A 12,874-nucleotide genomic window follows, 5' to 3' on the forward strand; every position below is an offset into this window, starting at 1 on the left:
GTGCAGCTTGCCCTTCCCATGACTGTTTACAGATCCCAGCTCAAGCTGAGTCTCTTCCTCTAGTTGAGAACTGGTGGCCCTGGTTTCCCTGTCCTCGGGGTTTTTTTGTGATGGCCATTGCCCCCTGACCTTCTGCCCTGCTATATCTCTAGGTCCTGCTTATGCAATGGCTTGTAACTTGCCTAATTTACATGGAGTTGCCTATTAGCAATGCGCTGCAGTCCTATTGGGGAATGTCGCAACACGGAAGTGCCTTTTGTTGGCAAAGCTGACCAATCTTGAATGAATATGACTCTTTTATAATGAAACCTTGCAATTAATGTAAGTGAAAGGTTTAATGAAGAACTCTGGTGTAATGTAATGCTGGGATCAAGACACTTTTGAGTTAAGATCCTGGATCTGACATCGGTGATCTTAAGCCGAGTTACACTTCCACATTGTTACACAATAGAGTGCAACTGTGCCAGACAATGAGTTGTAACTTCCAAATCTGTTCTCCTTTGCAGGATAAATTTGGAGGGAAACAAAGTTCCAGCACCCATGAAGGGCTTTGGAGCATAAACAACCAGAACTATCTCCTGCCAGATCTCCTGCAGCAAAGCCAGATTTCTGACTCCTCAGCAAACCAGCAAAAGGTTACACAGAATAGTCAGGGAGCCCAGAACAAATCCGTGAATAATAAGGTACATATTCCAGCTTCAAGACTCACTGGAATAGCCCTCGCTTCTCCTTAGGCAAAGGGAGGCAGAGTTAGATTCAGTTCCCTGGAGCCACTCTCTCTGGAGAGTCTGGTTACCTCTGACCCCTCTCTTCTCTGAGGCAATGTCTATGCTGCCTCCTCATTGAGCCCGGGACTAATGCCAAGAAATGTCCCCACCCACTCAGCCCGGCATTGTGCTTGGTCAGCCTCAGCAATTGGGAGCATAGACAGCTTGGAGAGGTCCTGAGCACAAGGCCGGGGCCAGGGACTGAGTACTGGGCTGGGGGAACATGCCCAGGTGTTTGCAAAGTTCTCACCACTGCGTGCACATGCAGAGCAGGTGAGACTGGGCAAGGCTTGTTTCTTGGCAGCAGTCCCAGGCTCTACAGGGAGGCCATAAAGCCATGGCTGAAGGAACTTGAGAATCTGTTCCTCCATCCATTCCTCCCATCTCTCTGTCCCCCCTGCTCTTCATCTCCTTCCTGTCACTCCTCTTCTGCACAAGCAAAAAATGGTTTGGCAATTACTGTTCTTTTCCCCACTTCCCACGGTGAAATGTGCTCAGCCCTGCGCTAGTGGCTGCCTTACTGACTCATCCTCCCTGTGCTCTGTATGCAAATAGGGCACGGACCAAAAAAACGTGCACAGCAACATCAATGGAAAATTGCTAGCAGAACCAGTCCAAGGGTGGCTTGAAAGGGGGAGAGAGAGAGCGAGCATGTTAGTGGGTGCAAGGAATATTCCATCCTGGGAGAGGTCCTCCGAAAAGGGCATTGGCCACCACAGCAGTATCCTCCTTGGAAAGTTTGAGTAATGCCCTGCTCCAAATCAGGGAGCAGTGAGGGATTGACTGTTGAGGTGCCTCTTCCCCCTAGTCTTCCTCTTGGGACTAATTATTTCATTGCAGCACTGTGCCTGGTGAGGAGCCTTGTCCCAACTTTCTCCTTAGGCTTCCTATGCAGGAATTGAATTTGTAGTATAGAACTTGGCTGCAGAATTGGTGTCTGCATCTAATGATATAGTATCCATATACTGGCATCAATGCATAATGTCTGCTTCCCTAATATCAAGCTGGCCTTGTTTTTCGCTGCAGACACCGAGCACTGAAAGCACCCCCTCAAAAAGCAGTACATCATCTACAGCATCATTTACTTCATTCATAGACCCTCGTCTTCTACAAATCTCCCCTCCCACCAGTCCTGTGGGATCAACGTGTAGTTCTCGTGAGTGTGTTTCCCTTTTTTGGAAATTGTCATGGCTACTTGGTTGCAAAGAAAAGAAGGAGGCTTCTTTTTTGGCAGTTAAGACCTTAATTTTCTAGTTATTTAATGAAACCATGTTGACTGGATTAGTGCTGGATAGTGCTGGATTTCAGTGAACTGTTCTGCCCACGTTCCTGATGGAGTATGTCCCACTCTGTTGTTGCATTATTAAAACACTTATTTATGCATACTTCAGAAACTGGGTAGACATATGGTTCTTGCTAATGCTATCTTAAGTTTTGTGGAAAGCGTTGAAATACGATGATCCTTGGAGTAGCTTTTAATTTGCTACAAGCAATTCATATGTGAGGTGTTTATAAAATCATAAAAAATGAGGGCTGGAAAGGACCTCAGAGGCCACATCTAGTCCAACCCCCTGCTCAAAGCAGGACCAGCCCCAGCTACATCATCCCAGCCAAGGCTTTGTCTAGCCAGGTCTTGAAAACCTCCAAGGATGCAGATTCCCCCACCTCTCTGGGTAGCCTGTTTCAATGCTTCACCACCCTCCTAGTGAGAAAGTTTTTCCTAATATCTAACCTAAACTTCCTTTGCTGCATCTTGAGACCACTGCTCCTAGTTCTGTTGTCTGCCACCAATGAAAACAGTATTACGGGCGGCTTACATTTTTCATAACTCCCTATGTCTTTTCTCCCAGCATCTAGTGCAAAACCAGAACCTGTTAGGAGAGAAAATGCAAGGAAAGGTTCTGTTGTCAACGTCAACCCAACCAATATCCGTCCACAGAGTGATAGTCCAGAAATTCGCAAATACAAGAAGAAATTTAACTCGGAGATTCTTTGTGCTGCTTTGTGGGGTAAGCTTAGATGTAGACAGATATATGTACAGATAAAAAACAGATAGGGAGCATATTTCTGACAGTACCTGCTAAGTTAAGATTTTACATTGGTTTATTGCATTGTTTGTTCCAAAGTGATTCGTTGACTACATGCCTACACACCATTCAGCTGAAGCCACCCTGGAGGTGGAAGGTGAAAGCCAGATGAATTACTGTTGAGTTCCCTGCAGCAGGGTGGGAGGACACATTGGCTAGGGTGCAGAACTAATATCTTAACTCATAGAAGGAGCCAAGGGGATCATAATTCCCTCCTATAGGATCAAGATTTTCAAGGTCTTGTCAGAGAAATTCCCGCAGGCAGTTTCATGATACTTAGTTTATCTTCCTTAGTAGAATGAAGTGCAGAGGTTTGCCAAGTGATTCCTCAAGTGGTAGTAATTCCAAATGTAAAACCTTTGCAGTTCGTGCCCTGCCCTCACATCTACTACCTGCTCCATGGAGTCTTTCTGTGGGCATGTTACCAGCTAGAGACTCACGCAGATCAATATTCTTGTCTTACTTTGATCCTGTGAAAACATCAGTCCTGCTTTCACTGACTTCCCAAGAGAGTTCCTTTGTAGGATCGCCCTTTTACAAAGGGAACCTCTGGCCATATCTTCAGTTGATGCCAATCTAATTCCAGTGGAGTTGTCCAGTTTAACCAGTAAGGACCTTGCTCCCATTTCTCAGTGCCCAGATGCTCAGATTGTTTTAATCATCCATCTAACAAGAAAAGCATGAGGTCCAAGGAGTTGACACAGTGTTTTCCCTCCAGTCGAGCCTGAGCTTGAAATTAAAAATAAAATTTATGAATAAAGTGGGAGAAACATTATCCAAAGGAAATGCAAATTTCCAGTTTACAGCTTCACAGGTTCTGCTTCATGTGTGTTTAAAGAAGGCCAAGATTTTAAATTAAGAACAGAGCTGTATAGCAAGGTCTGTAATTATGTGTGCGCTCAGGCTGAAGTATGCCAGGTCCTCGGCAGAGTGCTGCCAATACAAATGTTTGCATCTTGCAGTGTGATACCTTATGCTGTTTCATTATTTCCAGTGGAACCTACCGATTAGGAAATGTACTAATCGTGCCAGCCAAACAGATTTCTTGTTCCGGGTAAATCAGTTTATGTCAGCAGTTCACTGGAGCCTTAACTTCTGTGGGAGCAATTAGTTTTTGGATGAATTAATTCCTTTAATTTGGTATTCAGAACTATCTTTAAAAACACAGAATACTTTACTCTTGAAAAACCCACTTCCTAGCATCTGTTACCCTTTTTCTGTTGCGTTCTGTACATCTCATGGAATTTGAGGGTGAAGTTTTGGGGCTGGTTTGTACATCCAAAGGGACAATGAAATCATCCTCCATAATACCAAGAGGGTTAGTAGAAGTTGTGTGATGGTCACAATCGATGTTGGAAGTTCTCATCCACAAAACATTTTCCTTGCATTTTAAATACAGGTTGACTTCATCAGAAGTACTTATGCTTAAATTACAAGGGTACTTAAGTATTATGCTAGGGAGGGGCCTGAGTGCATCCTTAGAGGATCAGATTTTTTAAGTCACTTAGATCAGGAGGTTGACTGAACAGTGATGGAGAAAATATGAGTTGAGTTAAGAAACAGAAGACTGAAGGGAATCAATCACAGAAAAGCAATTCAAGTTGAAATGGGCTGTGATTCAGCAGATGATTTATGGTTGTTTTTCATCTATTAACAGGAGTAAACTTACTAGTGGGCACGGAGAATGGGTTGTGGCTGCTGGACAGAAGTGGTCAGGGACGAGTTTACTCACTGATTTCAAGGAGACGATTCCAGCAAATGGATGTTCTGGAAGGACTGAATGTGCTAATTACCATCTCAGGTTTGTTCGCTGTCTAAAAGTGGCTGTTCCACTGTGGGGTGGGAAGAAATTACAAAGAATTAGGTTGTAAAGTAGGTTATACACTCGATTCCTGTAGGACACCATAAGGGAGCTGTTCACAGGAAAGTACATTTGTATTGTCGTCACTTGCTAAGACATCCTCATTTCCGATTCAGAGGAGATTCAGACATTTTACTACCTGTTTAATATGTCAAATGGTCTGTGGGGATATACAAAGCGGCTGCATCCAGACGAGCAGGGGTGCGCGCTTTGTGGTGCCACAAACTGCATGCAGTGAATGGTAAAATATGTGCTGTGCTACAGATTTCTAGTGCAGTGGCAAAATTTGCTCCTGGGATTCCCTGGTACCAAAAAAAAGTCACTGGAAAAAAAAGCAGCACAAACCATGCCAAATAAGTGTGTGTCAAACAGAGGCCTGACCCTCCAGAGCAATGCTCTGGCTGCCAGCCAGGCCTCTGTGCTGTCTGAGTTGTTCTCCTGCTGCTCCAGCACACTACCAGGCCACCAATTTATACTGCTGAGGCCAGCACAGATGCTGGCCCCAACCTTCAGCTCTCCCTGGCTGAATAGCTGGGAAAAGCTGGGCAAAGCTGGGCAAGGGCAGTTTGCCCAGAGTGGGACAATTTGTCCCTCAACAAAGCGCACATGCAGGGTCATGCACTGAGGCACAAAGTAGCGGCCACAACTACTATTTGTGCCGCTGCCAGCTCATGCCCTTGCTTGTCTGGATGTGGCCTGTGTCTTGGACCCTTAAAACTTATTGGCTACAATCATCCCATTGTTTCTAAGTAAGCCTGAGTTTATTTGTATATAATATTACTGTACAGCCAACAAGCTACAAAATCAAGCCATTGATTAGTATCAGTGCTGTGTTACTTAACCAAGACAACATCTGCATCCCCTGTGTACATAAGACTGCAAGAATTGCTGAGGTCTATGACTTCCATTGACCTTAAGGGGAAGTTAAGCATGGTCAGTGCTTTACAGGATCAGAACGTCGCATGGATAGGGACAAACTAGCGTCTTTTAATATGCTGACTGGACACAGCACATGTAGCACAGGTTAAAACTATACTTCCCTGATGGCCTATTTCCAAATTTCCATGTGATGCGACATCTGGAGCCTTTTTGCAGAGTCTAGATTGCTATATACTTTATATGCCTCTGACATCCAAAGGTAAAGAATGATGAAATAAAATACCTCCACCAGGAAAAGGGAATAGATGTTATCAGAAGAGGCTGTAAAGTAATCAAAGCTAAAGAAATGTATCTATTCAGAATGGCTTTTTAGGAAATGTCTGTGATTCTCCCTTTGCCCTGGGAGAGCCTTTTTAGGTGCAAAGGAAAAAAAAATTCTATGGTGGAGGAAAGACTGTTGCATGAAAACTTGGGAAAGAGGCAAAAAATATAAGTGTAGATATGGAGAGGGCTGGCATGTCATTAGTGTATCAGTCTCCATGTAAGATATCAACACGAAACAGAGGTGCAGATCTTCTTGAACCGTAAGTGGAAGTATTCACCTACTTTTGACTGATTAACTTCTGCACTGATAGCCTCTCTACTCGCATGGCCCAGCTTGTAACAGTAAAAGCTCCCTGCACTGGATCGTAGAAGCTCCAGCAAATGAATACTGCAGGTTTGCACTGCACAGAATTAAAATAGTATATCTCACCTTCTCTCCTGTAAATGTCAGGTAAAAAGAATAAGCTGCGGGTTTATTATTTATCATGGTTAAGAAACAAGATTTTGCACAATGATCCAGAAGTGGAGAAGCGACAAGGGTGGGTGTCCGTGGGAGACTTGGAAGGCTGCGTACACTACAAAGTCGGTAAGCTTCATTTGGTTCTTCCTAAATCTCTCTACACAGCTCCTCTCAAACACTCCCCTCCTTCCCACCCTTTTTTTTAACCTGTTTTTTAAAATTACACATGGGTTTAATGGATCTGAGCTTTCTTCAAACCCCCCTGCTGCGTGTCAGACTCTTCATTCTTTTTAATTCTACATTGTTCCTGCCTTTGTAGCCTTTACTACGACAACATGGTGTTATTAGCTGGAAAGCCTGGCTAAACTGAATGGTAGCTGTGTGTGGTTGCTCAGGCAATGATTTCAGTGCTCTGTGATCGGCTGGCATCTGCTCTGTACTGACATTTTTCACCTCCCTGATACCAATCTCCTTTATTAGCCCTAAATACCTGCTGGTAAATCAGATACAGCATCTATGGGATGTCTGCAGATAACTGATTGTGTTGGGTGTTCTCCAGTTCACCCTTGTGTTGTATATTATACAAGAACCAAATATACATTTTTAAAGTTACACTACACTTAAGTGACTATAAAATGCAGTTATTGCCAGAGAAACTGAAAAATCTTTATTCAGCCTCTGGCTCAAACATCTCTTGAAGATGAACACCAGTAGGGTGTGATGTTATTATAATGTTAGCACCCTGATGGGCACTAGAGTAGAATATAAAATAGATTTGATTATAGTTAAAGGAGCTGTATTAAAATGGAACCTCCCCAAGCAGTGTAGCAAAATGATGTCTGTGGGGTTGTGAAGGATGGGATAATGGCAGAGGCCTTATACTCTGTCTTATTTCTTTTGCTTTTACAGCACAATACTTTAAAATTGCCATAGTCAATGACTAAACTGGAGAGAAAATGTGAAATGATATATGGGAACCTGTAGTTATTTTCATAGTAGTCTTGCTGAAACTCCATTTATCTTGGCTCTAGCTACTTGTTTTTAGGTTTTACTTAAAAAACAATAAAGGGTTCCTAGATTTAAATGCACATTGGTTTGTAACTGCTGGGCGGATGAGTGAGAGTTATACAATCCCTTAACTCAGCTGAACAAATATTGGAGCAGAAGGCTCTCTCTGAGCCACAGAAACCGTCACTCCCTCGGAGTGCCCCCTGCAAGCTCTGGACAAAAAGCCCATTAGAATAGTTGCACCTTGCAACTTTCAATTGGCCAGTTTGGTTACACCTGCTGGGGCTATGGAGATGCCCTTGGAGTTTGCAGAGCACTCTCCCTATATAATTGCCTACTCCACTTGCCTCTAAAGCAAGCTTGGCTGCTTATAAAATTGGCTGCAAGCTGTTTGGGGAGAGCAGCCGCTATTATTTTCCTGTTGGCAAATCCTTGCATGTTCTGACCTTTGCCCTTATGGCTGTTTTTTTTTCCATAGAGAGGAATAAAATGATGTTTTTACTTCTCTCTTCCTAGACTGGAGGGTCTCATCGCTACTCCAGGCTTGTCCAACCCCATCCACTCACCAGACTGCCTCTAGGCACCAGTGTAAAATGTAGAGGGGCTGAATGGCCTGGGCTCAGCCCTCTCTCTTCTCTCAGTGCTGAGCTGTCACTCACTTGTGTAACACCTGCATCCTTTTAAGGAGCCTGGCTTTAATTTTCAATGCAAATACTTCCTGTGCAATGGGAAGAAAGAGAATATGTAAGGATGTAAAGCCCCGTTCTGTTTCCAAGGCAAATGCTGAGAATTAACATGAAGCACACAGGAAGGGCTCAGTTTGCTGTGCAGAGTTCTGCATTTGCTGGCAAGGATCCCAGTGAGGTTAATCAACTTGGAGAATTGTTCCCTTTGTAGGTGGCCCGTGATCTCAAAACACTGGGAATCCACTACTGCTCCAGTGCATGGAGAGGTAACCTCCACATGGACGCTGAGATGAGAATAAAGCCTAAAAAGTAGCCTCTGTCTGTCACTGTTCTTGTAACTGTACATGGGAGGTGAGGGATAGCATACCCAGCAAAGCTAATGTGCGTTTTAATATTTTTTTCGCATCAAATCCTTCCTAAAAGCAATTATTGCAGAAAGGATTTACCCAGGCATTTCTCTCTGTTCCCTTCTGCAGCCAAATGCTACTGCTGATTCCTATCTCAGTAGATAGAAATAGAAGTGGAGTCAGTTTATTTAGGTGGCCAAGACCCTCATGATTGGATTTTCATTATGTTTGTACAGCAAAGTGGGCCTAGGACCTCCAACGCCAATAGAAAACCAGCCAAGTAAGAAACGTGACCAAGGATGTGCAGAACTGGTGTTGGGATACGTTTTGCCATCCTCAGCTGGTGCCATAAGGATGTGATAGGGGGTGTAACCTCTCTGAGCCTTTAGTATGGATGTAATATGTTTGCTTCATTCATAGGGGTGTGTAACAGGACCAGACCCCCGGGGTGGCCAGGACCTTGGTGACCGCATGGCTCCTCAGAGCACTGTCCTTCTTCCTCCCACCTACCATGCCTTGATAGTATTATTTTATTGTAGAAAGGAGGCTGCTCCAGGGTCCCAGAGCAAGCCCTAGCCTGCTTTGGTCTTCCTGTACCCAGCTGGCCCCCAATCCTATCCTTTAAGCCCTAAGTGAGAGCCCTCCTGATCCTGTCCATGCCCTTAAGGACTATCTGTGACCTCCTTTCTCCCCTACAGCCTCACTGTGCTTCGCAGATTGGTACTTCAAGCTGTCCACTAGGCCCCTTGGCCCTTGCAAGGCCCTCTCTTTTCTCTGGGTCTGGCCCTTATCCATGCTATGGCTTTGGCTCCAGCCTTCTGTTCTCTGGGCTCCTGGCCCTCGCATGGTGGCTGTAGCCCTATCCCAGCCCTCGGCCTTCCGGGTTCCTGACCCCAGGCCAGGCTGTTTTTGGTACCCCAGTCTTCTGACCCCAGGCCAGACTCCTAGCCTCAGCCTGCACCAACCCACAGCTAAGTGCCCACCAGGCACCCCTCCATGGTCTCCATACCTCCCCTGTAGCCACAGCCCTGTCCTCTGGTTCTTAATAAGAACATGAATGCAACATAAACATAAGCAAGCTGCCTTGCAAGCTAAAAGTCTTTCCCACCCCGGCTCAGTGTCCCCACAAGCCATACCTCCCTTGGAGCCCTCTCATCCTAGCTCCCTTGCCGGGCTGTCTCCTACAGCCCTCCTCTCTCAGAAGCTCCTCTCCCTGCTACCTGCCTGGGCTCATGTGCCAGTCTTACGTGCCTCCAAAGTCCCAACCCTTCCTGCCACGTGGCTCTTCAGCCACCCACTGGGGTTTCCCTTTTGACCTGATGACCAGCCTGCCTTTCCTTGCTATGGCTTAGCTCAGCTGCTCATAGCTTCCACTTCTGGACTGCTTAGATGTCTGCCTCTTAGCTGCTTGCTGTGAAGCAGTGAGTTACAGGACAGTCTCCCCCGGTCCTAGCTCCTACCCTGGGCTGCCTGCTTTCTGGCAGCTAGCTCTAGCAGCTAGCCTGCTTCCTAGCCACCCAGCTGCCAGCCCCCACACAGCAAGCTTGATTTGCTGCTCTCTTCTTTAAAGTAGCAGGAGCTTTTGGCTCCCTGTTACAGGGTGGTGTGAGGACTAATCCATTTGTAAAGTTATTTGATACCCACAGAGCCAAGGGGTATACGAGGGCCAGTCCTCTACCCACTGAAGGCTTCCATAATGGAAAAGCTCCAGTAACTGAACACAAGCTCAGACTGTAGGTATAACTTATTGCAATAGCCTAACCCTGGGTTTAGGGTTAGGCTAACTCTTCCAGTCTGGGAATAGAAAATGACCATGTGACCTAGATAGCCAGTCTAAAGAGCTTTCTTACTGTTACCGAATGCCATTAACACACTACTTAAAAGCAGGATACAGACCTGTCTGTGCCTCTGTATACCCACCTGTAAAAGGTTTGGATGCTGGAAAGCAGTTCAGGCTGAAGATGAGTCACGGCTTCATTAAAATAATAATAGTTTTGCATTGCCTCCTTCCTATGGAGGCAGCCACTATACTCCTTTATCTGCCAAGTGACTGCCTGAGCCCCATCCTCTATGTGCTCCTGAGTCTGAGTAATGTTACTTGTGTGTAAATGTGTTTATGGGATCAGGACCCTTTATCAAATGTTTTTAAGGCACTGACTTGTCTTTATTGTATGCAAAGTACTTAGCATCCATTTGGGTGCTACATAGTAAAAATAGTAAGCAGCAGCTATAGCATTGGAAGGTTTTGAACTGTAAGCTCACAGTCAAAGAAATATTCATTGTAAGTAATGTTACTTATGTTGAATATCAAAAACCACATTCTTATGCTTTAATTAACTGAACATGACCTTCCACAAATCATCTCTGTGAAATTTTAGTGCGTGTATAAAATCATCAAATCTGAGCGCCAAGTATTTTCAATGAGTCTGTCTCTCTGAAAGCAAAATAATTCTTCCTTTTATATTGTAGTGAAATATGAGAGAATCAAATTTCTTGTTGTTGCTTTGAAAAACTCCGTCGAAGTCTATGCTTGGGCTCCAAAGCCGTATCACAAATTTATGGCTTTCAAGGTGAGTAGACTGTCATCTCAGTTTGAACATGCCATTAGCACTTCCTGTCCATTTCAGCTTGTGTTGCATTGTGTAACATTTATTTTTAATTAAGGAGTGAGTGGATACATTTTTTAAAATTTAGATCATTTAGACAACTGCAAATGCCAGTTGTCTCATAAATACTTCAGATATGGTTTTACAAGAAGTGACCAGTTTTTGTAATATCTTATTTGAAAGTATGTTTGGATACCAAAATAAAATTCTCCCCCACTCATCCTCAAGTTAGGGAAATGAGTGAAAAGGGTGGAAATTTCAAAAGTTCTTACAATGGGCCTCATTTTGTTTGAAAAACGAGGGAGTTTAGGGGCCCTTAATGATGATGGGCCACAATTCCCTATGAAAGTCAGTGGGAGTTGGACACGTAATTCCTTGAACCTCGTTTTTAGGAATTTGAGCCTGCATCCAAATTTAGTACACATGAAAAGAGGTCATAATCATAAAATCATAATCATAAAAAGAACCTAAAACCAATCACTCAGGTGTTAATCTTATCAACGCTTTAGGAATACATACCTGATTTTTCTCTTTCAGTCCTTCACTTCACTTCATCACAAACCACTGTCAGTTGACCTGACAGTTGAAAATGGACAAAGGTTAAAAGTGATCTATGGCTCATTAGTAGGATTTCACGCCATTGATGTGGACTCAGGATTTGTGTACGACCTGTACTTGCCGACACACGTAAGATACTTGTCATCTGAAATAATCAAGTCATTTCCATCTTTTTCGCATGGATGTAAATTAATAGTGACTGGCTGAATATTTTGGACCTTATTTTGGATCTTCTGAAAAAACAGGGTCTGGGCTAGGAACACAGTGTTATTGTTCCGGCACTTTAAGGTCTCCAAGGTTGTTTTATGATCTATTTCCTATGCCTGATCCCTGTTTTTCCTGAGGCTTTCTGTAGGTTTATGACTGAGCTAAAGAACATCTAAGCCAAGCATTGGGCATGGAGTACCTAGAGCTGCTAAGTTAATTAGGTATTTTTTTAGCCTCTTCATAAGTTTTTTAGCATCAATGCCAAACTATAATTAAACTATAATTACATTAAGTTGAAAATTGGCCCTGATCAGAAAGGACGTCATAGCGTTTGTAGAAGCAAGCCAGATCTTTGGATGAATACCACCTGTGTATTGTGATGCTGTACACAGTTAGAGCATCCATAATGTTAGCAGGAGGAGCTATGTGTAGTCGGTTTCCAGGTGTGGGTAAAGTTTACTTCAGACTTAAACCACAATTCTTAATTCTCTTAGCAGATATACATATAGCTTCCCCCATGAGTAGAGCCAATGTCTCATTTTTAAGTGATTCCAGATCAGAGCTTCACTTTTAAAATGGGGTTTGCCCCTCTGATGCTGCACCTGAGATGGAAGTCCCAGTTAAATAAACTTACTGGTTTCCTTAGTGCCCAGAGCAACCTCTAAAAACTTAGATAATCCAACAGGGAAATAATTCCTCCAAAAGAGCAAGAGGCCTGATGCTATCTAGTCCAGTGCTATTATTCTGTTTGTAACCTTCTTCTAGCCTGCTGCTGCCTACTTGTATGGAAATGGTCTCAGCCAGGAACAGTACATTCAGAAACGCATAGAAATGTGGGCAGGTAGCAGCCAAATGTTCCAGTCCTGCTATGATACCTCTACGCTACCCACGCAGCCTCACTGAGATTAGTTAGATGTTGTAGGTACTTGGTTTGGATTACATTGCAGGATCAAAGCCCAGCTACAATATGAACGAAGCAAATCCTGTGAGCTTTGGAAAAATCTGGATCTAGATATGAACTCTGCAGCATGTGCCGTGAACTAGTTTTATTTGTAAGCATCCTACAGCCTCATTTTCTGGCTAA

The 12,874-nt window shown here is 44.0% G+C and overlaps 1 protein-coding gene across 2 annotated transcripts in view; it reads left to right on the plus strand.

Annotated features, from left to right (window-relative positions):
• The window catches only part of NRK (Nik related kinase), a 120,448-nt gene that overhangs the window by 91,563 nt on the left and 16,011 nt on the right, over positions 1 to 12,874 (plus strand). For both annotated transcript variants that reach the window (XM_019540237.1, XM_019540236.1), the window contains 7 exons: positions 507 to 683; positions 1,794 to 1,923; positions 2,618 to 2,776; positions 4,512 to 4,655; positions 6,370 to 6,504; positions 10,889 to 10,989; positions 11,563 to 11,712. In XM_019540237.1, coding sequence (XP_019395782.1) covers positions 507 to 683; positions 1,794 to 1,923; positions 2,618 to 2,776; positions 4,512 to 4,655; positions 6,370 to 6,504; positions 10,889 to 10,989; positions 11,563 to 11,712 — 996 coding nt within the window. The remainder of the gene's footprint in view (positions 1 to 506; positions 684 to 1,793; positions 1,924 to 2,617; positions 2,777 to 4,511; positions 4,656 to 6,369; positions 6,505 to 10,888; positions 10,990 to 11,562; positions 11,713 to 12,874) is intronic.

This window comes from Crocodylus porosus, unplaced genomic scaffold, assembly GCF_001723895.1.
Source record: "Crocodylus porosus isolate Cpor-Errol unplaced genomic scaffold, CroPor_comp1, whole genome shotgun sequence".
NCBI lineage: Eukaryota > Metazoa > Chordata > Crocodylia > Crocodylidae > Crocodylus > Crocodylus porosus.